At 44.0% G+C, this 25,715-nt stretch overlaps 1 protein-coding gene across 9 annotated transcripts in view; it reads left to right on the top strand.

Annotated features, from left to right (window-relative positions):
• SPATA13 (spermatogenesis associated 13) overlaps nt 1–25,715 on the top strand; it is a 328,600-nt gene that overhangs the window by 273,846 nt on the left and 29,039 nt on the right. The window contains exon 1 of one of the 9 annotated variants that reach the window (XM_009426741.5): nt 18,536–18,939. The exons of the other annotated variants lie outside the window; for them this stretch is intronic. Within the exon in view, the coding sequence (XP_009425016.1) occupies nt 18,885–18,939 (55 nt within the window). The 5' untranslated portion in view covers nt 18,536–18,884. Of the gene's footprint in view, nt 1–18,535; nt 18,940–25,715 lie in introns of those variants that run through there. 9 annotated transcript variants of the gene reach the window in all.

Below are 25,715 nucleotides of genomic sequence, written 5' to 3' on the forward strand. Positions count from 1 at the left end.
TGCACCTTCGCGCCTCCCTTGGGCCAGGGCGAGTTTGTCTGGGAGTGAGGACGGCTCATCTCAGGAGAATGGTGCATCATTTGCTGTCTGGGGTAGATGCTCTGTGTGCCAGGCTGGTGGCTCTAAGTTTGAGAAGTTTGCCCCTCCTGTGGTGTCCGTGTACATACATTCCTGCATGTGGAGATCCCTAAAGAACCGAGACCCAGGCTAGAAATCCGAGATCAACACGTCAGCAGGGTCAGTTTCTTCTGAGGGCTGTGAGGGAGGGTCTGCTCCAGGCTGCTTTCCTTGCGTCTGGTGCCCTCAGTGTTCCTTGGCCTGTAGGAGCATTGCCTCATCTCTGCCTTCATGTTCACATGGCATTCTCCCCTGTGTCTGTCTGTGTTCAGATTTCCCCTTTTTATAAAGACACCAGGCTTACTGCATGTGGGCCCAATTTAGTGACCTCATCTTAATGTGATTATCTACCAAGACTATTTCCAAATAAGGTCGCACTCATGGGTACTGGGGGTTAGGACTTCACCATCTTTTGGGGGGACACGATTCAATCAAAAACATATACCATGTTTGTAACAATATGCAACGTGTACCCATATGGCAGAAGATTTTGAAAGAACAGGCAGAAATAACAGTAGCATTGTTAGGGTGGTAGGAATGTAGAGCACTTCTCCTCCCACCCCGTACCTGTGTACACACAGCCTTTCCCTGCTTTCTGTAACACTGGTTTTTGTTGTTATGTTAAAAATGTTTTAATTTTAGCGTTCTTTTGTCGAAAAGCAACAAAACCTAACTCTGGCTGTCTTAAGCAAAAAGGGAATTTATTGGAAGGGGGCCAGGTGTGCCCAGAATTGATGGGATGGCTGGGGAACCAGGCTAGGGAAGGGACGGCATCCAGGCTCACTCCTGGGAGTGGAGGAGCCACCGGAAGGTGTGTGATGGGAGACTGGCCATGGCACTGTCCCAGGAGCTAGTGAGGTATCCAGTGAGCACTTTATCTGGGTATCCAGTGAGCACTTTGAAAATACAAAACATTTAATTAAAGACCCTATCTTGAAGAAGTGTATACTTATTTGGGGAGGAGTTATAATAAGGAGTTAACTTATTAGGAGTTAGTGACTGTCTTTCTGTCACTCACCCAGGGGTTCAGGTCCCAGGATGGAAGATTCAGCTGTCCGAGCTTAGGTGATATGTCCACCACCTGGTGGTACTGGAACAGGAAGAAGCGTGGGGTGTCTGTCTCCAGGGACCCTTGCCTTCTATATGTGAAGACAGGCCAAGTAAGTATTTAACAGAGCAGACAGTACTATAAAGAAAAATAAAACAGGATAGAGAGCATTCATTTCCAAAGAGTGTCATTCTAATGACACTCTAATGAACAGGATGCACCTGTTCCATGAACCCTCTCTCTCTTCCCTAGAGGGAGACACCCAGATCCTCATCAGTGGCAGCAGACACCTCCAAGTCTAGGACCTCTTAGGATAACTAGTCCTCCAGTTCCATGCAGTGCCTCTTCAGCGTTGCTAACCAGAGGCAGATTTAAGCAACACATCCCTACCAGAATGGCAAGGCAGGGAAAGGAAGGAAATAGAGAATTTGGGATGCTGTGGAGAATAAAACGTCATGCAAAGTTTACATTTCAGCATTTGAACAGATTCCATAAGTCAATATGTAGGATGCACCAAGGCACCAGTGACGGCCCTGCAGAAGATGACTTTGGGTAATGTGAGGAGTAGGAGCAGGTGGGGGAGATAGCCTCCTCTCCAAGGAGGTGACGCTGGGGACAGGTGAGTAGGAGGCAGTGAGGCAGAGATCCGAGGGAGGAGAAGTCCTAGCCGAAGGAGCACCAGAAGCCCAAAGACAGGCAGGAAACATGATGTGTCTGAGGTTCAGCAAGGAGGCCACAGTGACAGGAGCTCAGGGAGCAAGAGGCAGACGAGGATGTTGCAGGCTGGGAGGTGGGCTGAGGCTGGAAAGGGCTCTGCAGGTCATGAGGAGGCTGAGCTTGTTCTAAGTGTGGTGTGAAGCCATTGGCAGCAGGAGCATATTATGTTCCGGTTTATGCTTAGAGAGGGAGGGCAGTTTGTGGGGGGAAAGGAAGAGGAATGGAGATTGATTTGAAGGCGATTGCATTAGTCCGTTTGAGAAATATGGTAGCAGTGACCACAAAAGCCATCCCCATTTTCCGTGGGTGCTCATTTTCCCAGTGGTACGAAGAGGCAAAAATGGCCAGCCTTGGTTCTGATTCACTGTGGCCAGGACTGTGAACTCTGGAGGAAGTACTTCTCCCTTGGGCACTAAATTCAGTTTCAACAGAGCAGAGTTCCTAGGTGGGAAGAAAACATTTTGCAAGTATATTATTAAGTAATCCTAAGAAGCCGCTTCTATGTTTACCCTTGGTTTCCGGCCCTGCATCTTCTGCTGTGGGCCAGCCTCTCCAAATTAGTCACTGCTTCAGAGCTTGCGTCCCATCCAGGGCAGTATGGCAACTTCTGGGTGTGTCTCCCAGCTGCCTCCGTAACTTCATTTTTATTTGGTTGTTATTGGGTGTGATGGGGTCATGTGCTTCCTTCTCTGTGACGTTCTGGGCCTGGATGGCGTGTGAGATGCTGCGACAGGATAGGGGCCTTCTAGAGGATCCACAGAGTGCAGGAAAACAAATGCAAGCCCAGCATAAGTGGCCCTTCCAGTAGGGACAAATCACCACCCCCTCTATTATGAAAAGGCCCCACTGCAATCAGCTTTCCACAAGGGGCTGTCTGGTTCCTGCGGGGAACCATATCATCAGCTTTGTTGAGGGGAAGGCCCAGACTTCCTGTGGTTTAGCCCAGGCTTGGCATCCATTTTTGCCACCATGGCCTTTTTCTTGCTTGCTTCTTTTTTTTTTTTTTCCTTTTTATGAACCCACTGAGCAAGTATCAAGATGACTAGGAAGGAAGACTGGCATCTAGCTGCACATTGGGACAGCATGTCCACATGATGATTGATTAGCCTCTCTTGCAATAAGGATTCATGTAGGATGGACATCATCTCATGCTCTGCGGGTATTCTGATGTAGCCAGTTACACCCCTTCCCCAAACCCATCCTCAGCCCATATTGTTCTTTCCACATTCCTCCAGGCCATTCAGCCAGGCCATTAGCTCCTAACCAGGAGTGCACACGAGCTAAATCCTTGCCTTGCCAAAGCCATCTCTCCTACTCAGAAAGGCTTGGGAAGAGTATTGCTTACATTTGCTGCCGGGAGTTTCCCTGTCCTGAGGACACAGTCACCAGGCTGATGGTAGGAGTTCTCTTTGAGAAGCTACGAAGAAGACTTGTAGTAGGATGCCTACCCTGAGGCTCCCTGGCTCTGCTCCATCAAGAGGCCTGAGTCTGGGAGTTGAGTGAGGGCCCTCCCTTGTCTTCTCTGTCATGGTGGCTCAGGTCGGGCTCTGCTTGCCAGCCCTGGAGAGTTCCTCCTACACAGTGTTGTGGTACCTTTGTGGAATCACTCATCTGTTTTGTTCCTAGGGACCCCGAGATCAGTTAACAGCACAACCAGAGATTTCACAGGTCAAACCATTCAGATGACCAAGCTGGCCCTGCTGTGTGGTATAGTAACTATGCCCACCTTTTTCCCATGACAGATGTCCCACCCCCATGGAGGACCAGGTCTGCATTGCAGTGGAACCATCTCTCAGCAGCATCTCTGGCCTAGAGAGATTAGCAGTACATTAATTATAAAAGCTGCTGTCACATGGGGGATGCAGCCCAAGGGGTGGTGAGACTCACGTGATAGACCATCTCTAGCATTTCCATCCCAGTCCTGGAACTCCTTCCTTTCTATGCACTGAGGGTTTTAGGTTTACATACCAACAAAGTGCTAGAATGGCATCCAGCTCAGTAAGCCCACAAATTGAGCTCAGCAAACCAACTGTAAAAGCATCATTTTGAGACACGTTGGGGAGATTTTCAGATGAACTGAATATTTGGCAACATGAAGGAATTATTTTTAATTTTGTCAGTTGGGATAAGATAGTGCAGTTATTTTTAAGTCCTTGTTTGTTATAGATAGATAGTGAAATACTTTCTGCGTAAAATATGATATGTGAGATTTGTTTTAAAATACTCCAAAAAAGTTGGTGGGAAATAGTTGAAACAATATTGGCAAAAGATTGATAATCGTGGGTTCATGGTATTATCTGCTTTTGTGTGTATTTGAAATTTTCTGTAGTATCAACTTTTAAATAATAATGAAAGTATATTTCTCCTCCCTGGTCAAGTATTCTCAAAATCTTGATAACCAAAGGTTGGTAAATGGATATAAAAATAGAGCTAGACAGGAAGAATAAGTCCTACTGTGACCACAGTTAATGACAATGTATTGTATAGTTCAAAATAGCTAGAAGAGAGGATTCAAATGTTCTTAATACAAATAAATGATAAGTGCTTGAGGTGATGATATGCTAATTACCCTGATTTGCTCATTCCACATTGTATACATATATTGAAATATCACACTGTACCCCATAAATATTGTACAATTATTATGTGAGTTTAAAATAATAATATAAAAAACTCTCCAAATTAAGTAGTATCCACAACTAAATTTTTCTCAAAATATAGAAAATTGAACATTGCATTTAATTTTTTTTTTTAAAGAAATGAAGGCAGAGTCTTTCTAGGTGAATGGAGCCCTCCCTTCTGAGAACTTGGCAGCGCCGTGCTTGCTCTTCCTTTCTCTCACCACTTTTCTCTGGCCCTGTTTGGAGCACCTGTCTTACCTCTTGCCAGCCACACAGCCTGCGAAGGCAGGTCATGTGGGACAGGCCTGAGTCATGTTTGTAGGCTACTGGGTGTGTTATTTGGGATAATAGAGTTGGGATAATGAATTTCAGTGGCACTTATTGGAGCCTTATCGGAGGGAAGAGTGACAACCTGTAAACACCACTGCATTGTTGGGGATGGTGTTTGTGGCTTCACCTTCCTTGGGTTTCAGGAAGGATGCCTACACTGCTAGAAGATTTTCCTGGGGAATTATCTTTGCCGCCTTTGCTTTGCTTTCAGTGAAGCTTTTCTCTTTCATTTGAGACAACTTACTCCATCACAGCCTACCTAAGCTCCTAATTGTTTTGTACTTAACATTGGGTTCCAACCATACTTCTTCCTTTAACCGGTCTGTTTATGTTGATCAGAAGTCAAATTCGATTGCTTTTCAGAATTCTTACTTTGAATTTCCCTTCGCCTCTATTATCCATTCCCCTTCTCTTTCTACGTATCTTGTCCAGAGTTCAGATTAGCTTGCTTTTCTTGTCTTCCAGAGAGGAGAGTGTCCAGTTTACTTCGCTGTTAGACTTGAGTGGGAACTTCATGGAGACAAGCAAAGGACGAATGCACACCCATGCACCGAAGTCAGTCGATATGGGTAGACCCCTTTCAAAAAAAGATACCTGGTCTGTTACATTTCTTGAAAACCCTTTAGTTAACCAGTAAGTACACCATATTAGAGCATTTAGTAATACTGCCAGATAATAAAAGAGGAAAGTCAAGATGAGGTACAGTAATAGCTAGATATAAAAACTAGAGAAAATGCCCTTTTTGAGGGGACACAAACTTGGCAAGTTGACTTGCTTTAAAAAATGTTTCTAACTTACTGAAGTAATTGCTCAATTTGATTTTTTAAATTTTTACTTTTTTTTGGCAAATATAGTTCTTTTTTGCAAGCTAGAAAAGAGAAGCAAATTGACCCAGTCTAGCCCTCCAGTGAGCTAGGCTGAGTCACTCATTCTTTATCAGAGTGATACAATAATACGAATTGCTAGCAGGCAGGTTGTAAAACTAAATCATAACCACCTATCCACATTTTTCATTAGGAAACAACCAAAAATTGAGTCCTTTAAAGGCAGGTTATAAATAAATAACATCTTGATCTGTGAAGGGGACAGCATGACCCAAATTTTATGCCAACCAGCCTGTCTGACAAGCCCATCTGAGCTGGCCAGTGAGTGGTGAAGAGAGGAGTGCTTTTGAAAACGTGCTCTGAAACGATAAGAATACTGGATTCTGGGCAGGTGTGGTGGATCACCTGAGGTTAGGAGTTCAAAACTAGCCTAACCAACATGGTGAAACCTCATCTCTTTCTCTACTAAAAATACAAAATTAGCTGGGTGTAGTGGCACATGCCTGTAATCCCAGCTACTTGGGAGGCTGAGGCAGGAGAATTGCTTGAACACGGAAGATAGAGGTTGCAGTGAGCCTACATTGCGCCATTGCACTCCAGCCTGGGCAACAAGAGTGAAACTCTATCTCAAAAAAAAAAAAAATAAAAAGAATTCTGGATTCTGCCTGTCAATAAGAAAGCAAGTAAAAAGTGTCACAGATGTGCGAAATTGGTCCTTGTTTATACCGGAGTTTACCATGAGAATGAAGAGTTCATCTCAAAAAAAAAAAAAAAAAAAGGCCAGGCACGGTGGCTTATGTCTGTAATCCCAGCAATTTGGGAGGCTGAGGTCGGCAGATCACTTGAGCCCACGAGTTTGAGACCAGCCTGGCCAACATGGCAAAACCCCATCTCTACTAAAAATACAAAAAATTAGCCAAGAGTTGTCGTGCGTTCCTGTAGTACCAGCTACTCAGGAGGCTGAGATGGGAGGATTGCTTGAGCCTGGGAGGCAGAGGTTGCAGCGGGCCAAGATCGCACCACTGCACTCCAGCCTGGGCAACAGAGTGAGACCTCCTCTCTGCTAAAAAAAGAGAGAGACTGAAAAGTTAGAGATATGAGTGAGGAATAAGATACTTAAATTTTGAAAATAAATGTCTTAGTGATAAATCCAGCGTGCTACATTTCCCCTTTTACCACAAGAACAAACAAAGGACTATGTTAAAAGAAATGCTGAGTTCTAAACAGAACACTTTCTACCACAGAAACAGGTCCCCTTCCCCGTACGATCAAGGTTACTGCTCTTCCACTACTCAGGTCCATGTCAGGAGCTTTGTCAGGGCAGGAAATTGATAAAAGGAGAGCATATCCTAGCTAGCCACTGGGGAGCAAGGTTAGCATCCTTGGGGTGGACCATCCATATGGGTAAGCTGTAGTTTTGATAAGAATCTGCAGGCTGCCCGTGAGCATCTCGTCTCATGCCTGGTCTTGTGCACTCTGAGCTGGGTGCTGGGCCTCCCAAGAACCCCTGGGGCCCAACAGGCACGTGCAAGTGACCCTGCAGGAATGCTGCTACCTCCTTGCTAAGCCCAAGAGAACGGGGAAGACCACAGCTCCCAAAGGTCTTAGGGAATCTTATGGGGGCTCTTCTTGTGAACAGATCAGTGCATCTTTCTGCTGCTGTCTGCAGGGAGGGGGCAGAGCAAGGGGCTTCCACCCACGTGGCCGCCAAGTGGAGCCATCCCCACCTGCCACCCCCAAAACAGCCCCCAGAGCCTCACTTGCTTTCTTACTCTGGTAGATGTTTTCTGCACAGGATTGAGGCTGGTCTGTATAAAGAAAAAACAAAAACGTACCGAGACATTTTCCAGTGAGTTTAAGGCTCAGTGGTTTCAAAGTACAATTGGGGATTATCATTCAGGGGGTGACATTCTTTCCCTGTCTACCGCTCTGGTTTTTTCTGTTTGATTTTGTACTGAATGTATACATCCCCTTAGAAATGGAAAAGATTTACTTATTTATGTATTTATTTACTTTTCTCTATTTAGGGATTAGTATTGGTTGTAAAACCTCATCAGCTCAACATTATGATACTTTGATGAGCTTAAAATTATTGGGAAATGCTATAGGAGGGGCCAGCAGGGCTTAATCAACCAGTATTGTCTCAGGAAATGTCCAGGGTGCTCTGAAACCTTTCTGAATTGGATTTTATTTTATTGTATTATTATTATTATTATTTTAGATTTTCTTTAGAGACAGAGTCTCACTCTGTTGCCCAGACTGGTCTCAAACTCCTGGCCTCCCACCTTGGCTTTACAAAGTACTGGGATTAGAGGTGTGAGCCACCACACCCGGCCTGAGTTGGATTTTAAATGTGCTTTTGGTTTTGAAGATACTTCCTCGATTTCGATCCATTTAACAAATACATATGTCCCTATTATAAATGAGGCACAGTACCAGAGGCTGGGCAGTTCTGAGGAAGCTAGAGAGTGTTCCTACAGAGCTGCCAGTGTGGTGGATGAATGGGAAAAACCACCACAACTGCACTCATGCTGAGTAGAAACGGGGAGCATGTCAGTCGGATCTGGGCTGTCCCAAGCCCTCATGGAGGAAATGACCTCAAATGAGGCTTTAGGAATGAAGGGAGTTAGATTAAGTTTGTTGTTAGGGGTAGTGTGTTCCAGGCAAAAAGTGGAGGCCAGAGAAAGGAGAGCACATCTGAGAAGTTGAGAGTAGGGTAGCCTAAGAGAAAATTACACTGGTCAGGTCACAGTGTCCTCCAGGCCTCTGTAAGGAGCTGGCAGATCCCACAGTGTGGCCTGCGCTTGTCTTCCTGGCTCCTCTTCACTGGTCCCACAAGTAGAGTTGTATCCTCACTGGGAGTCAAGAGCATGACCCCACCAAGCCTGTTTATGGCAGTTGCTTTATTATGATGATATGGAACTGATTTAGATATTATGTAAGCAAATAAAATGTGAATATGAGACTGAAAGGGGACTTGGCATCTCTGACGATGAAATAGAATACTTTGGAGAAACCCAATGAAACTCAATAAAAGTGAACTGTTAAAGAAAATTCTATCAAATTAGGTGAGAATTGACAGCTTGGAAAAAATGGAAAAATCGAGGAGTCTATATTCAGATTGTTTCACCAGTGTCTCTGGTTTTATTGCTCAACGTTAAAGAAGCCAGAACTGGAAATCATAGCGGACGCATATGGGTGTGGATTGTACAAGAGACAATGCAGAATTCTAGTCAGTTGATCGTACACAGGGAGCCTTGTCCTACATCATGACAAAGGTGAATGATTGCACCTATGTATGCCTTAAGTTATGTTCATGGCTTGCGTGCATGGGGCACTTTTTTTTGGCTTAGGGCTTTTAGGCAGCCCGATTGCTACAAGTCAGAGGACCTCAGCTCCAGATCAAGGCTGTAGCAGGATGCAGAGGAGGAGGCTGAGAGATGGGCCTCCCCTAAGTTCAGGCTGCCTGGGAGGACAGAGCCTGGGCAACTGGGAGCCACTGAGGGCTTTTGAGGGCTGTGAGATGATCAGATGTGCATTTCAGAGAGATCATTGGCTGGATCGTGGAGGACTGGAGACCTCAGGAGTCTGTTGCCTCGGAAAATGATAGTGGCACTGGAGATATGAAGAACCGAGAGGTCGAGGTAATTGTCTGGATGTTTGGGGCCAGGGAGCAGCCATCCGTGCTGCCTCTGATGCCTGGCTGACAAGGAGCCTAGGAGAAGAGCATGTTGGTCAATTGGGGAGCTTACTCCATTCCAGGCAGGTCAAGTCAGAGCGACCTATGGGCAGCTCGATGAAGATGACATCACCATATCCTTGATTGTGAAGCTCTGATTTTGAGGAAGGGGACCCAAAGTTAGAGATGAAGATTTGGGAGTCATCAGCAAAGTGGTTCTTAAAACTCTAGGAAGGAGTATGATATGAGTGGGGATAAAAATGAGAAGAGGATCTTGAACCATGCTCTGAGGACCAACATTTGGGGACCAGTGAAGGCAAAGAAATTCACAAAGAAAATAGAAAAAAAGTAGCCAGGCAGGTAAGCGGTGTCCCCAGATGTCAAAGGAAGCCAGGGCTTCCAGGTGTGAGAGTGGTTCACACTGTCAAATGCACCAAAGTGTAGAGAGAAAAATACCCACTGGATCCAGTGGCAGGGAGGAGCTTAATGCCCTTAAAAAAAAAACTGGTTTCAGTTCAGCAGTTCAGTGCTAGGGCAGGGCCAGAATGCCATGGGAGGATGTTGGGGGAGTTGTCTTAAAATTGAGGTATTTTATCTATTTTGCTTAAGCTGTGTTGATGGTTTTCTGATTTTATAGCTCAAAGTATCCCATAAAGGCTCAGGACTAATGAAAAACAATTTGTTAGGCTATGATATTAACAATTATTTTGTCTATGTATTACCAGTATCTGAAAGCTTGTTAGTATGAATGTGTCAGCGTTTATTCTCACTGAATGTTTTTCAAAGAGATGGGAAGATTACACATCAGAAAGTTCCGTTTCTTGACTTAGAATTGATATTAATCCCCAACATTTAGGAAGTAGGGGAATTTAATCATAGGAAGTGCTTATGTTGTTTCAAATTTGATTTTTTAAATGAAATTAATTGAATTATGAGAAATTACTGAAACTTATTTCTTTGAAAAGTCTTGTAGTAAAGAAATTTATTCAAATTCTTTGTGTTTTTTGTTTGTTTAAAACAAAGTTTTTTTTCTTTTTTTCTTTTTTTTAGCTCTTTTGTGGTTGTTAAAATCCTACTTCTAATTTGTTGGAATAACAAATTCATGCACTGATAGTTTGATCAGATCACACCACATTTCTGTTTTTTCTTAGGACTGTCAATAGAATAAGGCAGTAAGAATTCTTGATTCATAGCCTAAGTGCATCACAAAAGGGAGGTTACTCATACAGTTATTCTGGCCTTATTCTGTCCTAATTATTATGAAAGTTAATTTTCTTATTAACAGACCTTTGGGTCAAAAAGTGAGAGTGTAATCCCAATCCTTGGGCAAGTCACTTAATCTCAAAGTCTTCATGTCTTTATCTGTAATGGGAGAAACTAATATGATCTGTCCCACAGATGTGGAAGAATGACCTGGCACACAGTAAGTGTGCAGTAACTATTACTAATTAATTAGGGAAGCATTAACTATACAGGGGACAAAGGCAGTGATGAGCAGGAAACTGTTTACATCCAGAGTTCTGAGTTACTGATTTAACTGCGCTAATCAGCGACTTAACTTAGACAAGTCATTTAGTCTACTTAGTAAAGTCCTCGAGCACTTGGAGTCTATATGGAATAATATACTGTTTATTATCCAAATATAAGTTAAGCAAATTTAAAATACATACGTTCAGGTTATTTAAAAAAAAAAGAAACTTGACTGGGTCTTTTTTTATAGATTCTCTGGGCTGCAAATTTTAGGTATTATCTAATGATTTTTCGTTGTATCACCCAGAGACTCCACTGAATTTTTTGTTAAAAGGAAGGAAAAAAAGAAAAGCCGTAGCAGGTGTTGAGGTGTGTTTGATACCTTTGAAATGACTTTAAGCATCCCATAACATCTTTTTGTTCTCTTGTTTTTTGAATTATCTCCTGCTGCTTCTGCATTTTACTCAAATCGATTTTCAAATATTTTCTTTCAATAAAGAATCAGAGGGAAAATAGGAACTTGGGATTTACTTGCTTAGTGCCTGTTGCGTGGTAGCAGCGGAGCTCTCAGGAAAGCTGGTTGGAGAATTGGTGATGGAGCACTTGGATTGTTAGGTGGGGATGCCGTGAGCCTTGCCACGTTCCCTTCTCCCCCCACATCTCACTTTATACTCATGCCAAGGAATATTGGCTGTTGATTATACAGTCATCCCTGGTTGTCTGAGGGGGATTGGTTCCAGGACTCTTCAGACATCAGACTCCAAGGCTGTGCAAAAGTCCCTGATATAAAATGGCCTAGTAATTGCATATAACTCATGCCCATCCTCCATATACTTTAAATCACCTCTAGATTACTTAAAGACCTAATATTAATGCAATGTAAATGCTATGTAAATAGTTGTTATGCTGCATTGTTTAGGGAATAGTTACAAGAAAAAAAGTCTGTACATATTCAGTACAGTCACAGTTTTTTAAATGTTTTCAATCTGCGGTTGGTTGAGTCCACAGATGTGTAACCCACAGATACAGAGGGCCAACTGTGTTTACTTACAAAACGAGATGAATCAATTCACTTATCAGTACTCACAGCAAGTGTTTTCCTGACTGCTAAGACTGCCTATGGTAAAATCCCTGTCTTCTGACTGCTGTGAGACAGCCTGGATTCCACAGAGTCCGAAGGAATTTAGAAATTATGAAAGGCTTCTGTGTGCAGAACAAGGACTACAAATATGGCCTTTAGTGCCCAAAACCATATTGTCTGCAAGTCTTGGAGATTGTATTAGCTCCATAGCAGTTATCTTAGCTGTTGTTTCATGCCTCATTGTTGCCTATCATCGAGATTTTTTAGAAGGAATATAGTGTTCTATTTCTTGTCTCAGAAAAACATAAAGTATTAAACTTTTTTTTAGCAAGCTCATGAAATTTCATCTTCTAGCAGTTAAAACATTCTCAGTTCTCAACAGCTAGAGTTAAAAAGTAAAAGTTATTGAAAATATCGTCTGTCTTGTTACTAAGCTTCAGAAATTGGATTTTAAAAGAAGAAGAAAGAATATTAAAAGTCAGAGGAAGGAGAGCGAGACAGCTAAACGTCTCGCGAACCACCACCAAGAGCCAGTAGCACTCTGTACGTATTCCTGGCCTGATCTTACAGACAAGGTCAGGCCTTAGAAATATTCAGTAACTTTTCCTAGCTTGGCTAAGCAAGATGTAATGAGTAGATAGTGGAGCTAGCATTCAAATGAGATCAAACTGAAAAACACAGATTGCTTTCCATTCTATTCAGTTTCCCGTCTGTTTTCTCCATCACAAAACACAATATTGTCTAATTGATTTGCACAAAGATATGCCTGTTGGCAGTTTTAAAGACCATGTCCCAATAATTGCCTTCTATTAAGACAAAGAAAAAAGTTATATTCCTCCAATCCCTGTTGTGTTCTTGTTATGTTTGAAATGTGCTTGGTCCTAAGGATCTGAAAATAACCAGGTAAATACAGAAAAGAAGTGAAATCTGTACTAGGCCCTGAAGGATGAAAAATCCACGTGTGCTTACAGAGAACAGGGAAACAATGGCCTTCAGCTGAAGCTGGCACCTTTTAAAGGACAATTTTATATTTATTTCTGCATTAATCAAAGTTCTAGTCAGTGCCCAGGTCCAAAGTATCTTGTTTGGAGCTGTGTTTGGAGAGGGTGGGATATTGAGTAGGGGTGAATGATGAAGGGGTTCATTGAAGCCACTGAGAGCACATATTCGCTGGGTTTGTGTGTTCAGGTCCACATTGCTCCAAGGTGAGAGCAGTTGCTTTGAAGGCATGAAGAGAGGCACTTTTTCTTCATAGCTGTCTTGAAGCAGGCCGGGGCGAGTCTCACAGAGTTTGCCCTTGTACTTCAGGCTCCATTTCCTGAGCTGTGTATGATGGGGCCCGCCCCTCCTGTGGTGAAGAGTCTGTGGCTGCTGAGTGGCATTTCAGTCAGACCTGAACTGAGCCTGCCTTTGCCCAACAGGAGTCGGCCTGCTGAGGCAGCATCTACCCGGCTCATCAGTTTGTGCTAGGACATGCCGTGCCCTGTGTTACGTTCAGTGCCTTTCAGGTTCCTCTGGAAAGTAGCATCACTGTGACCTGTAGATTAATAATCATGTTTGTCTTTCATCCATTCAGAATGAAGAGGTCACTCTGGGCACTCGATGATTTATGGGAATGGACATTGGCCTGAATAACTGATAGCAAATGTAGCAAATTATTTGCTGTGAAGGACTCTCCCATCCCAGCTTTAGAAAGTGCAGCCCCGTCTCAGCTGTGGGAGATGGCCAGTGATGTCCACAGGTCCTGGCTGTGTCACTCCTGATTCTGAGTAGTCATTGTCCATATGGGAGTTGGGATTATGGGTCATTCCAGCCCGTGGCAGCCTTGGTTCTTGGCTGATGTGCCCATCCTTCCGCCCATGTCCTAAAGCTGATGGCCGTGCTTTCCTAGGGGACAGCATGACTCTCCCCTGGGGCCTGCCCCTCTGCCTAGCACCTGTCCTGTAGTTCTTGGTAATGGGGCCATATCAAAGTTAGTGGGGACATAAAGTTCCAAGGATATTCCTGGGTTCTGGATATGTCTGTACCATGAAGGGAGGCAGCTGCTTTGCAGAAACAACAGGGAAGCTGCAGCAGGTGGGAAACTTTGGTGCTGGTCATCTCTCTGCACTTAATTCGGAGGTGGTCATAGAAGAAAATATCTACCATGTCATACTTAAAATAAGAAGATATCAGAAATGTGGAGCTCAAAGGAACCTTAATGGCCACTCAATCTCAAGAACCTTAATGAACCTACTCAGTCACCAGAAATCCTCCTGGAGAGGTCAAGTGCTGACTACTGTTCCGAGTTTGAGGTACTGCTATTAACTTGCCTCTCCAAGAATTTTATGACATTTCTTTCCCATATGTATGTAAATATATATGGGTTTTGGGACCAGCTTACCAAAAATAACTTTCTGTATCTATAGAATAAAATTGATCATAACATCCTATGTGTTTTCAACATCTATTTTTAAAAATTAATTTTAATTTTTATAGAGATAATGTCTTGCTCTGTCACCCAGGCTGGAGGGCAGTGGCCCAATCATAGCTCACTGCAGCCTCGAACTCCTGGGCTCAAGGGATTCTCTCACCTTAGCCTCCTGAGCAACTGGGACTCAAGGCATGTGTCACCAAGCTGGGCTAATTTTTTTTATTTTTTGTAAAGGTGGGGTCTTACTATGTTGCTCTGGCTGGTCTCAAACTCCTAGCCTCAAGTGATCCTCCCACCTTGGCCTCCCAAAGTGCTGGGATCAAGGCATGAGCCACCACACACAGTCCTCAGTGTTTATTTTGTCCTCTGATTTCTCAACATTTCATATTAATATGTAAGTTGGATATCTCCACTCCTACCTACGGATCTGATCCCTGTGCTTAATCCTTTTGGTGTTGCCAATAATCGATGATGGTCATTTCCCAGTTCCAGTGAGGTAGTGGTATCTTATCCAAAGAGAAGAGATTAATTTGGGGGTTGGATTTTTCTTTTTTCTTTTAAGGCAGGGCTTCCCTCTGTCTCCCAGGCTGGTGTGCAGTGGTACAATCTCAGCTCTCCACAGCCTCAACCTCTCAGTCTCAAGTGATCCTCCCACCTCAGCCTCCCAAAGTGCTGGGATTATAGGTGTGAGCCACCAATGCCCAGCCAGGATTTTAAGACTTCTTTGAACTATGGTTTAGGTTTTTGTTGTAGCATTCTTACTGATCTGGTAAATGTAGGCTCTGATCACTAAAAAAAAAAAAAAAAAAAAAATTAAGCTAAAAGTCCTATCTCCTTGTTCTGTCATGCCCCTTTCTACATTAGTAGTAGCTTCTTCCAAAACTATCTTAGAAGGGTGGCTGGCTGATGTGCCCATCCTTGAGCCCATTTCCTAACGTTGATGGTAGTCCTTTGCCACAGAATAGTGTGACTCTCCTCCCTGGGACTCCTCCATCTAGCACCTGTCCTGTAGTGCTTGGTAATGGGGCCATATCCAAGCTGGTGGGGACATAAAGGGGTTGTTGGGTCACATCCATTGAGAAGATGCCTGATTTCAAGGCAGTCTTTGTTTATTTACTTGTTTTCCTTCTTTTTATTTTGTTTTGCCTACACAATAATCTCTAGGGAATGCCTCTAGTTTAAGATCCGGTAATCCCAAGGATGTTAGTCTAGTGCCCTGACCCCGTCTCTGGATTGAGAGAAAGTGCTTGGGAAACAGAAACTATCCTCTTGTACCGGATGCCGATGAAAAGTGAAAGTGAGCAAACAGCCTACCAAGTTCTAAGAAAATGAGGCCAAGAGAGCTTTTGCTTTTTGAAAACTAATGATTTTAACCAAAAAAAAAAAAATTTTTGTAGAAAATGAAAACACTGGATTTTATTTGCCTCCTTCTGGAATTTAGGCTTTGTTGGAATGGATAACCTTGAGAATTAATTCCTACTTTCTGCTGCTTTGTGTCTGAGTATTATGCATTTTACCTTTTCATTCTGACTAAACTCAAGCCCACCCATTCATTCCATGGTCTTCACTAGTTAGAAAAGATACTGATATTGAAGATTTTGCCTCAGGGCAGTGCTTCTCCAAGTATGTTGTATAGTTTCTTGAGTTGTCTAGAACAACACTTCTGAAACCTGAATGTGCATTTGAATGACCTGGGATGTTGTTAAAATGTTGATTCTGATTCTACAGACCTGGGGCAGGGCCCAGGAATCTGAATTTCTCACCAGCTCCCAGTCATGCTGATACTGCTGGTCCATGGGCCCTACTGTGAGTAGCAAGGCCAGAGGATACTTTCTTTTGGTGTAGTAATATGTGTTGTCATAAAAAAAAGAGCGTCATAGCCAAATACGATTGTTAAATTCTATGTTAAAGAAGATGGCACAGCTGTCAGTGGGAACTTTTTAGAGCCTGTTATTACTGATGAATCCTGTAGGATATCCAAAAGGTAGATAAAATATACAGTGGTTTTCAAACTCTTTTCTTGGAGCGTATTATGCCACTAGTATTCCATGAGATATACTTAGGAGACTTTACACGAGAGAGAGAGTAGTCTGCTGTGAAAAACAATATCGAGGAGTCTTTTGAGCCTATAATTTAATAAACTACCACCTTTATTGAGAATATGCCTCTATTGAATGAATTGTCTATTAAACATCTTAAGTATTTGCCTCTTTTAAATCATCTTTTAAAATTCCTGTAAGAGGCTGGGCGCAGTGACTTATGCCTGTAGTCCCAGCACTTTGGGAGGCCGAGGTGGGCAGACCACCTGAGGTCAGGAGTTTGAGACCAGCCTGACCAACATGGTGAAACCCCATCTCTACTACAAATACAAAAATTAGCCGGGCGTGGTGGTGTGCGCCTGTAATCCCGGCTACTCGGGAGGCTGAGGCAGGAGAATCACTTGAACCCAGGAGGTGGAGGTTGCAGTGAGCCAAGATCATGCCACTGCACTCCAGCCTGAGTGACAGAGCAAGACTCTGTCTCAAAATAAAATAAATAAAATTTCTGTAAGAGAAAGATTTTCAGCTGAACTGGTCATAAGAGTTTGTGTGATCGTGTGTGTTTTTCACTTGTAGTGCGGGTTACTAAGGCTATGAGTTTCCCAGAAAACTGTCCTTACCTGGATTTGAGGGTGGGATGCTCCAGATCAATAGAAATAGCCACAGATATTTGAAGATAAGAAAAGCCTACGATATAGTATATAGTCAACATGTGTGTTATTACTAATCATACAGCTTTCCATTCTGAGTTCATGCTGTGATTTCTCTGGGAACTAGCATGTTATTAAGGGACCTCAGGTTTTTTGGAGTGACAGCAGCAGCGTGACGGCTAACATTTATTAATCCCCAATGAAGAGCCAGTGCTTCTCTAAACACTGCAATATGTTCTCGAGTAACTCTGTGAGGATTATTGATTGGTGCTGCAGTTATCCCCACTCCGCAGATGTGGAAAGAGAGCTGCCTAGAGACTTGGAAACTTTCCCTAATTTTGTTATGGGAAAGCAGCTTTTGAACACAGGCAGTCTGACTCCAAAGCTCATCACTATAAAGCATGCATTTTACTAATTGGCACTATCACTTGTTTAACATGTATGTATGTATGTATGTATCTATTTTAGAGACAGGATCTAGCTCTGTAACTCAACACTGGAGTGCAGTGGTGTGATTATAGTTTACTGCAACCTCGAACTCCTGGGCTCAAGTGATCCTCCCATCTCGGACTCCTGAGTAACTAGGATGACAGGCATGTGCCACTCTGCCCAGCTAATTTTTTATTTTTAGAGACAGGATCTTATTCTGTCACCGAGGCTGGAGTACAGTGGTACGATCATAGCTTACTGCAGCCTCCACCTTCTGGGCTCAAGCAATCCTCCCACCTCAGCCTCCTGAGTAGCTGGGACCACAGGCACATGCCACTATGCATGGCTAATATAAATTTTTTTTTTTTTTTTTTTTTAGTAGAGACGGGACCTTGCTATGTTGCCCAGGCTTGTCTCAAACTCCTGGGCTCAATTGATCCTCCCACCTTGGCCTCCCAAAGTGTTGGGATTACAGGTGTGAGCTACCTTGCCCAGACCTAATTTTTTTTTTTTAGAGATAGGGTCTTGCTATGTTGCCCAGACTGGTCATGAATTCCTGGTTTTAAGCAATCCTCCTGCGTCATCCTCCTGAGTAGTCGGGATTACAGGCATGAGCCAGCGGGCCCAGCTTAAACCCACATTTACTAAGAGATGACTGTGAGGTCACTACTTTGCGTATATATTACCTCATTGTTCATAAAGTTAAAAAGGCCGTGTCTTCTGCTTATGGGGAAATGGAAGGAAGCTCACTCTTTGTTAACAGTCATTTCACAATATGAAAGACTTGCTCATTGTAGATAATTTGGAAAGTATAGAAGAGTATAGAGGAAATAAAAACAACCCAGAATATATTACCTGGAGAGAACTTACATGTATACCTTTACATGTATGCCTTTACATGTATACCTTTTGAACAAAATCACTCTTTTAAAGTGATTTCATAAATTTATAGCTAACTTAATGTAATGTCATAACTCAAATTTTTGTCATACCACAGTGTGAAATCCTAACTGTATTTTTGAACTAAATGACCCCTGTGCTTTTCTCTTGTGAAATAAATACCTTTTGAAAAGCTCTCTGAAAGTTTAACTCAGGTTTTGGTTTTGTAGTTAAAAGCAGCACACACCATTTCTCCTGCCTTCACTGAAGGCTCTCGGCAGCACCTGATGGCTTGTGAGTGTGTTTGTCTTTGGTGTATATAGGTTTTGCCTTAGTTTAGAATTTTCTCCTGAAGTTCCCCGCAATGTCACTGTAGCCACTAACCCTTGGTCACACGGAGTGTGGAGCCAGCTGTCAGTTTCTGGGCAGGCTCTGGCCGGGAACGCACACAACGTCAAAGCAGTGAATAAGCGATTTCTGCAGTTCCCGTAGCTGCCAGCCTGTGCAGTCCTCTGTGATGCTTGGGGACTGGCTCCTCAGTCACACCCCAGTCCTGCTCTGAAGGTTGCCGTTTTCCAAACAGAAGGATGGTAGCTAGAGGGGAGATAGCAAGATTCTGGAGTCTGGAAAGCCTTCACTTGGGTATGTGAGCAAAGAATGGATTGTTGTACTGTGACATGTTGCCGATTCAGCTCTTTCCTTCCCAAGTTGCAGTTCTTCCCCTCTCTCTCTCTCTCTCTCTCTCCACTCTCTCTCTCTCACTCTCTCTCTCTCACTCTCTCTCTCTCTCTCTCTCACTCTCTCTCTTTCTCTGCTGCTTGTCAGGTGTGAGTCTGTGGGGAAAAGCTCACTCTTCTAGTAAGGGGTGCTGAGGATAGTTTTAGTTGTGGACATAGTCAGTTGAAGAAATTGGTTTTGTTTATGGCACAGTTGCTTGTTTGGAGTAGAAAATCATAAGAATCAAGCCTGAACCATCCTTCCTGAGGAAGGGGTCTGGGTTTTGCTGCTGATATTGTTACTGGTTTTGCTGCTGATATTGTTACTGGTTTTTGCTTCTATTACATGAAATTCCTTTGTTCAAGAGATTATTGGTGGTGTGTATAAGAATGTTTCTTGCTAATTGAGGATGTGTGAGGTTTAAGGCTGTGAACTGATCTTTGAAAAATAGTTTCCTGTTTCTAAAGTGACATTACCCAGTATTTGCTTACTGCTTTGTGCCTTATCTCCCGCTTTCTTTTTAGTATTTCTGTGAGTATTGTCTATTTGTCTATTCTGTGAGTATTGGACTATTTGGACTATTTAAATGTGAAAGAAACTTTGTACTCTCACACTAGGAAGCCATAAACTCTAATCCTCACATTCTGAAAAGGAAGTAAGAAAAAACAAGACTTCACAGACAAGCTTTTCCCTGGCTGCACTACATGGATACAATAGGATGCTTTAGAAACAGATCTTGTCTCTGTTTTTGCCCTAAATAGATGCCAGCGCCTCGCCTGAAATGAATGGGAACCGTAGATGGCAGCTCGAGGCAGCCTGGGGCCCTGTCAGAGCAGTACAGTTTGTAGTTTGTGCTTTCTTCCTTGTTTTGATTGGTTTCTGTGCTGCTGACAGACAGAAAGCAGGGATGTGGTTACGGCTTCTGTGCCTGGTGGATTATCAAAACAAGACTGGTGTGTACTCCATTTTACGAGCCAAAATTTAGAAAAAGGAAAAAAAAAGTTGCCCGGCGATTTCTATATTGAGAACACAGACCACAGGAGTGAGAGGGCTCGGTAATGCTAGCGAGACGGCACTGGCAAGACCTGGGTGGAGGAAGCGGACGTGCGGGTGCTCCCTCCCAGGGTTCCTGCACCCATGGCCTTGAGCAGGGGCGTGTTCATTCCCACCGGGAGTGCAGCCAGCACGAACGGGCAGGGGTGGGGGGCAGGTGGCCCCTGGCTCTCCTCCAGCATTCCTCCACCGCCTTCCACACAGGGGAGGCCGAGGGAAGCCCGACCCAGCCTCCAGCTCTGAGCGGTGCTCCCTCGGTGCTGCTGGAGAAACAGCATGCCAGAATCTGCCCTCTGCGGCCTTGACCCTCTACAGCAGTCCCTCACCTGCCTCTCTGAGAGGGGCCTGGGTCAGTGCACTGCGGAAACTGTTGCCACTCCTATATGCGCTATACTGAGTGAATACATGTAATAAAATGACAACAAGCACCATATTTAAAACAAATAATAAAGCTTGCCTATGGTGGGTTTTCTTTCCTTTGAGAGCTCTGAGAGGGCAGGGAGCAGGGGAGGGGTTGTGGGGCTCTGAAATACCCTGAGGGACAGCCTAGTGGCTCCCAGGAGGACGCCAGGTCAGGGAGGGCGGGTTTATGGGTTGTCTGCCATCTTGTGCTGTCCTGTCCTGTTCTCCTGTCAGTGTGAGTTGAAGCTGAGCCTGAGACAGGCTCATAGCAGGATTGCTTTGCTGGCAGACACACCTGGCTTTGAATCCAGCCCCGCAACTTGGGGAAAGTTACTTAACATCTTTGAGCCACAGTTTCCTCCTTCATAACCAGACAGCAGCACTCCAAGGTGCTTGTGAGGCTCGCAAGAGGATTTATTCCAGCGCTGAGCGCAGTGCCTGGCGCACGTTAAGATGCCAGGAAGCCGGATGGGTGATTGCTCAGGTCTGTCCAGCCAGTTGGGCAGCCGTCAGAAACTGGGAGGGCTGACGAGACACCAGCCCAGAGAGCTGTCAGGGAGTGGCAGAGCAGAGGAGAGGGCCCAGGATGGATCGGCAGGTGTCAGCCAGGATGGACAGGAGGAGCCGTGCTCAGAGCCAGCAGCCCCAGGACGAGCAGCTCCTGGCTAAGAACAGAAGACAGGCACTGTGGGACAAGTCAAAGGTAAAACCTAAGAGCTCACCGCAAGACACAAAGAAGCCCAGAGCCAATGACGCCCCAGCTCTGAACTGGAGACGGGACAGAGGCTGAGTTTTGAGAGCAGGAGGGAGTGGAGCTGCTGGCTTGGTTGTGGGGTCTGGAGCCAATGGGGTGTTGGCTGCCCAGGGTGCAGGGCCCTAAGTTGAATACTGATGTGAAGCTATACATTAGGAGAATGATTCTTCAAAGCTCCTTAGACATTAATAACAGATTATCAGTGAGAGTTAACATGTCAGTTTCTAGGATTCCTTTTGATCTTATTGTTGTCCACATGGTTAAAAGATTGAAAAATACTATTTGTGAAGAATAGCTTGAAAGTCTAGATTAGATATACTAGTGACTTTTCCAACAGTAACAGTTTACATTCTGGAACATGAAACATATTTCATACTTTAATTCAGTCACCCAACACTGACTATTAAGCATGTTCCTTGTCCTTGAGAAAGTCATAGCTAGGATAAGAGTAGGGACAGGATATAAAGGGACAGATATAAACTTAATAATAACTATAATGTAAATGTGATACATATTTTAAAAGAGGTTAGTCTAACATGTTTATAGAACATCAAAGGCAGATATTGTTATGGCAGAGGATCAGGGAACTGAAAAATAAGTCATGGAACCGTCACCAAGCGATGATGGTTACAACTTTTGTTTGTTGTTTGGTTGGTTTTTGTTTCCTTAAGTTTATTTTTAAATAGAGATGGGATCTTGCTATGTTGCCCAGGCTGGTCTTGAACTCCTGGCCTCAAGCAATCCTCCTGCCTCAGCCTCCTAAAGTGCTGAGATTACAGGCATGAGCCACTGCGCCCTGCCAATGGTTAAACTTTTGAAGGATGAGCCAGAATTTGATGGGCTGTTTTGGGTGGGAAAGTTGCTCCAGGCAGAGAGGTCAGTGTGGACGGATGGAAGGATTTTGTCTTATTCGTTGGAATAAGGAACATTCAGTGGTACACATTGGCTAACCCAGAGGTTTCCAGCCAATGCAATCAGAATCCATTGCCTGCAACTTGTGGCTTGCTGCATGGACAGGCAACAAAAGGCATATGTCCTAGAACAACCTGAGCATGTGGTGTGGTTTAAGTAAGCTTAACCTGAAGGTCCAGTGGTTCCCAAATTTTTCCAGGTGTCAGAATCATTTGAGGAGCTTTTCAAAATAAATTCTCAGCCAACATCCTTCCCCACTACCACCACCCAACCTGACTCAATGGCCCAGGGCAGGGGAGGATCTTTATTTTTCTAAACATTTTCCATGTGATTAGATGCCACGGGCCCTGGGTGTTTGGGAACCACTGAAGGGGGATGGACCCTGGAAATTGTGCATCATGTTTTGACGTTGTCAGTTCCTGTGACCCAGCTCTTTCCCTCTGTGTGCATCTCCGTGGCCTGAGCTCTTGGGGTTCACCCATAGTTTCAGCCCACAGAGCAGCAGCCCGTGACAGCTGCTCCCAGCTGTGAACACGAGCTGCCCGCCTGGGCTTGCCATTTCTCTTTTTAAGATGGGAAGTCAGAATGGCTTATCTCAACTCTGAGGAAGTCTGAGCCATCAGCAAGAGGTTTTCTCAAATACGTGATTTTAGCAGATTATTTTAAGGGTGGGGGAATTTCCCTGAAGTCAAGGGAGGGGAAATTCCCCACCAAGGAGTGACGCTGGGTGGGAGATGCTGGCCGGGAACCAGCTGCTCATTAGCTAGGCAGTGTTGGAGAGTGCCTCATGAAAATAGCTAAATCTATGTCTCCTTCTTGTCAAGTGCCTGATGTCTAAGGGCTGTGTTAGATCTCACCTCCCTTTCATGTAACAGAACACCTCAACCTCCACCCTGTTACCACACTCTCACCAGGACTACCCTCCCCCACCTATAAGTCAGGGGCTTTTTTTTTCCTGATGTCTTCTCTAACTGTATTTGTAACAATCCTTCCAATTTAAAAAAATGACACCCCCTCTATGGCTACCACATTGTTCTCTGTAGTAGTTCCTAAAGCTAAAAGTGGCCAGGGCTGAAAATGGGGACTGGGGCATTCTACTCACTGACAGCTGCAGCCAGGAGGAAAGCAGAGATGGGGAGGAAAATGAGACATTTGTGTAAGGGATGGACTGGGGAAGGACCAATGCAGCCCCAGGAATCAGGGGCCCCCAGAGGGCAGTGTTTCTAGGAGTGATGGTTAACCATGGTTATTGAACAAGAGCATTATAAATTCACTTTATTACATTTTTGGAATTGATAGTACTCTGTGGAACAGATGTGTTCTCTTGGAATTGTCCCCAGTCAGAGAGGCGCTGATGGTCAGCACGCAGTTTTGATGACCAAGGGTGTGCTCCTTCTACCTGACTGAAGCTGCGGGAAGTGTTGTAGAAAGAGCCTGCTCTGTCTGCTGTCATATTGATTGTATGTAGGCATTTGGGGTTTTAAAACTGATTTCAATTTGGAGCAGTCTTTGCTTCTTGTTTACAAGATCGTTTCCAAAAATGGCTTTTTGGGCAAGGTGCAGTGGCTCACGCCTGTAATCCCAGCACTTTGGGAAGCCAAGGCAGGTGGATCACCTGAGGTCAGGAGTTTGAGACCAGCCTGGCCAACATGGCGAAACCCCATCTCTACTAAAAATACAAAAATTAGCTGGATGTGATGGCATGCACCTGTAATCTCAGCTACTCGGTAGTCTTAGGCAGGAGAATCTCTTGAACCCTGGAGGCAAAGGCTGCAGTGAGCTGAGATCGCGCCACAGCACTCCAGCCTGGGCGACAGAGCAAGACCTTGTCCCCCACCCCTCCCCCAAAAAATGTTTTTTCCACACCTATTTTTTCAACAAAAGAAACTACAGTTGGTGAGAATGTGGAGAAATTGGAACTGTTGCGCACTGTTGGTGGGAATGTGAAATGATGCAGCCATGGGGAAAACAGTATGGAGAGTCCTCCAAAAATTAAAACTAGAACTACCATTTGATCAAGTATGCTAAAGAGTTGTAAGCAGGGTCTCAAAAAGATAGTAGCACACTACTCACAATAGCCAAGTGGTAAAAGGAGCCCAAATGTTCACCCACAAACAGGTAAACAGAATGTGGTGTGTATATTCACAATGAATATTTTTGGTTTTTTCCTTTTTTAAAAATCAATGGAAGTGCTAACCAAACAATGGAATATTATATAGTGTTTAAAAAGAAGGAAGTTCTAACACTTGGTACACATGAATGGATGTCAAGGACATTATGCTTAGTGAAATAAAGCAGCCATAAAAGGACATATACTGTATGATCCCATTCATATGAAGTATCTAAAGTAGTCAACATCATAGAAACAGAAAGTGGAAAGGTGGTTGCCAAGGAACAAGAGAGGAAGAAGAGGAAATTGGTGTTTAATATGTGTGGCAGTTCTGCAAGATGAAAAAGTTCTGTCGTACAATAGTGTGAATATACTTGACACTGCTGAACTGGAACTGTGTGCTTAAAAAGGGTTAAGATGGTAAAATTTAATGTTATGTGTTCATCACATAGGAAGAAAGAAACAATAAAATTTACTTTTTAATTATTATAATATATTCATTTCTCCTGATTTTGGTGACATACCTTTTGAGAATTTATAATAGCTTTACAGCGTCAAAATTCCCTTAGATAAGAAGTCATCATTATTAACTTTCATCTGTAGTTGAGGTTCAAAGCCTATTGAAGTTAGTGAGGAATGGAACATGTAGAGGTGAAGAAGGCAGCAGCACCGGCCTGTGGGTCTGGCCATTGTGAGGAACTCTGCCCAGCAGAGCTGGCATTGACACGCTGTGGACTACTACATCTAAGATTTTTCAGCTGAACTGCAAATTGCTATTTCCCCATCAGCAATTCGTAATTCAATTGAACATTGTCTACTGAGAGTATGTGACACTTTAAAAAGTGTTCAAGTAGAGTGGAGTCAGATTACAGAGAAGATACACCTTAAAAGAATTTTGTTATGAAGCAATAGACAACTCGCATGTCATTTCTTGTGACATCATAAAACCACTGTTTTAAGAAGTTCACCTTGGGCCGGGCGCGGTGGCTTACGCCTGTAATCCCAGCACTTTGGGAGGCTGAGGCGGGCGGATCACAAGGTCAGGAGATCGAGACCATCCTGGCTAACATGGTGAAACCCCGTCTCTACTAAAAATACAAAAAATTAGCTGGGTGTGGTGGCGGGCGCCTGTAGTCCCAGCTACTCGGGAGGCTGAGGCAGGAGAATGGCGTGAACCTAGGAGGCGGAGCTTGCAGTGACCCGAGATCACGCCATTGCACTCCAGCCTGGGCAACAGAGCAAGACTCCATCTCAAAAAAAAAAAAAAAAAAAAAAGAAGTTCACCTTGGAAGTAATATATAGGATGGCTTGGGGAGGGAAACAGAGTCATGAAGACTGGCTGAGGGATTTTTCTAGCTAGAATCTCAGATGAGCACAGGGGTGGGAGTCAGAGAGACCTGGGTTCCTATCCTGGTTCGGACCCAGCCCCTGTATAGCCCTGATAAATGACTCAACTTCTTGGAACCTCAG

Source organism: Pan troglodytes, chromosome 14 (genome assembly GCF_028858775.2).
Source record: "Pan troglodytes isolate AG18354 chromosome 14, NHGRI_mPanTro3-v2.0_pri, whole genome shotgun sequence".
In the NCBI taxonomy this organism is placed as follows: Eukaryota; Metazoa; Chordata; class Mammalia; order Primates; family Hominidae; genus Pan; species Pan troglodytes.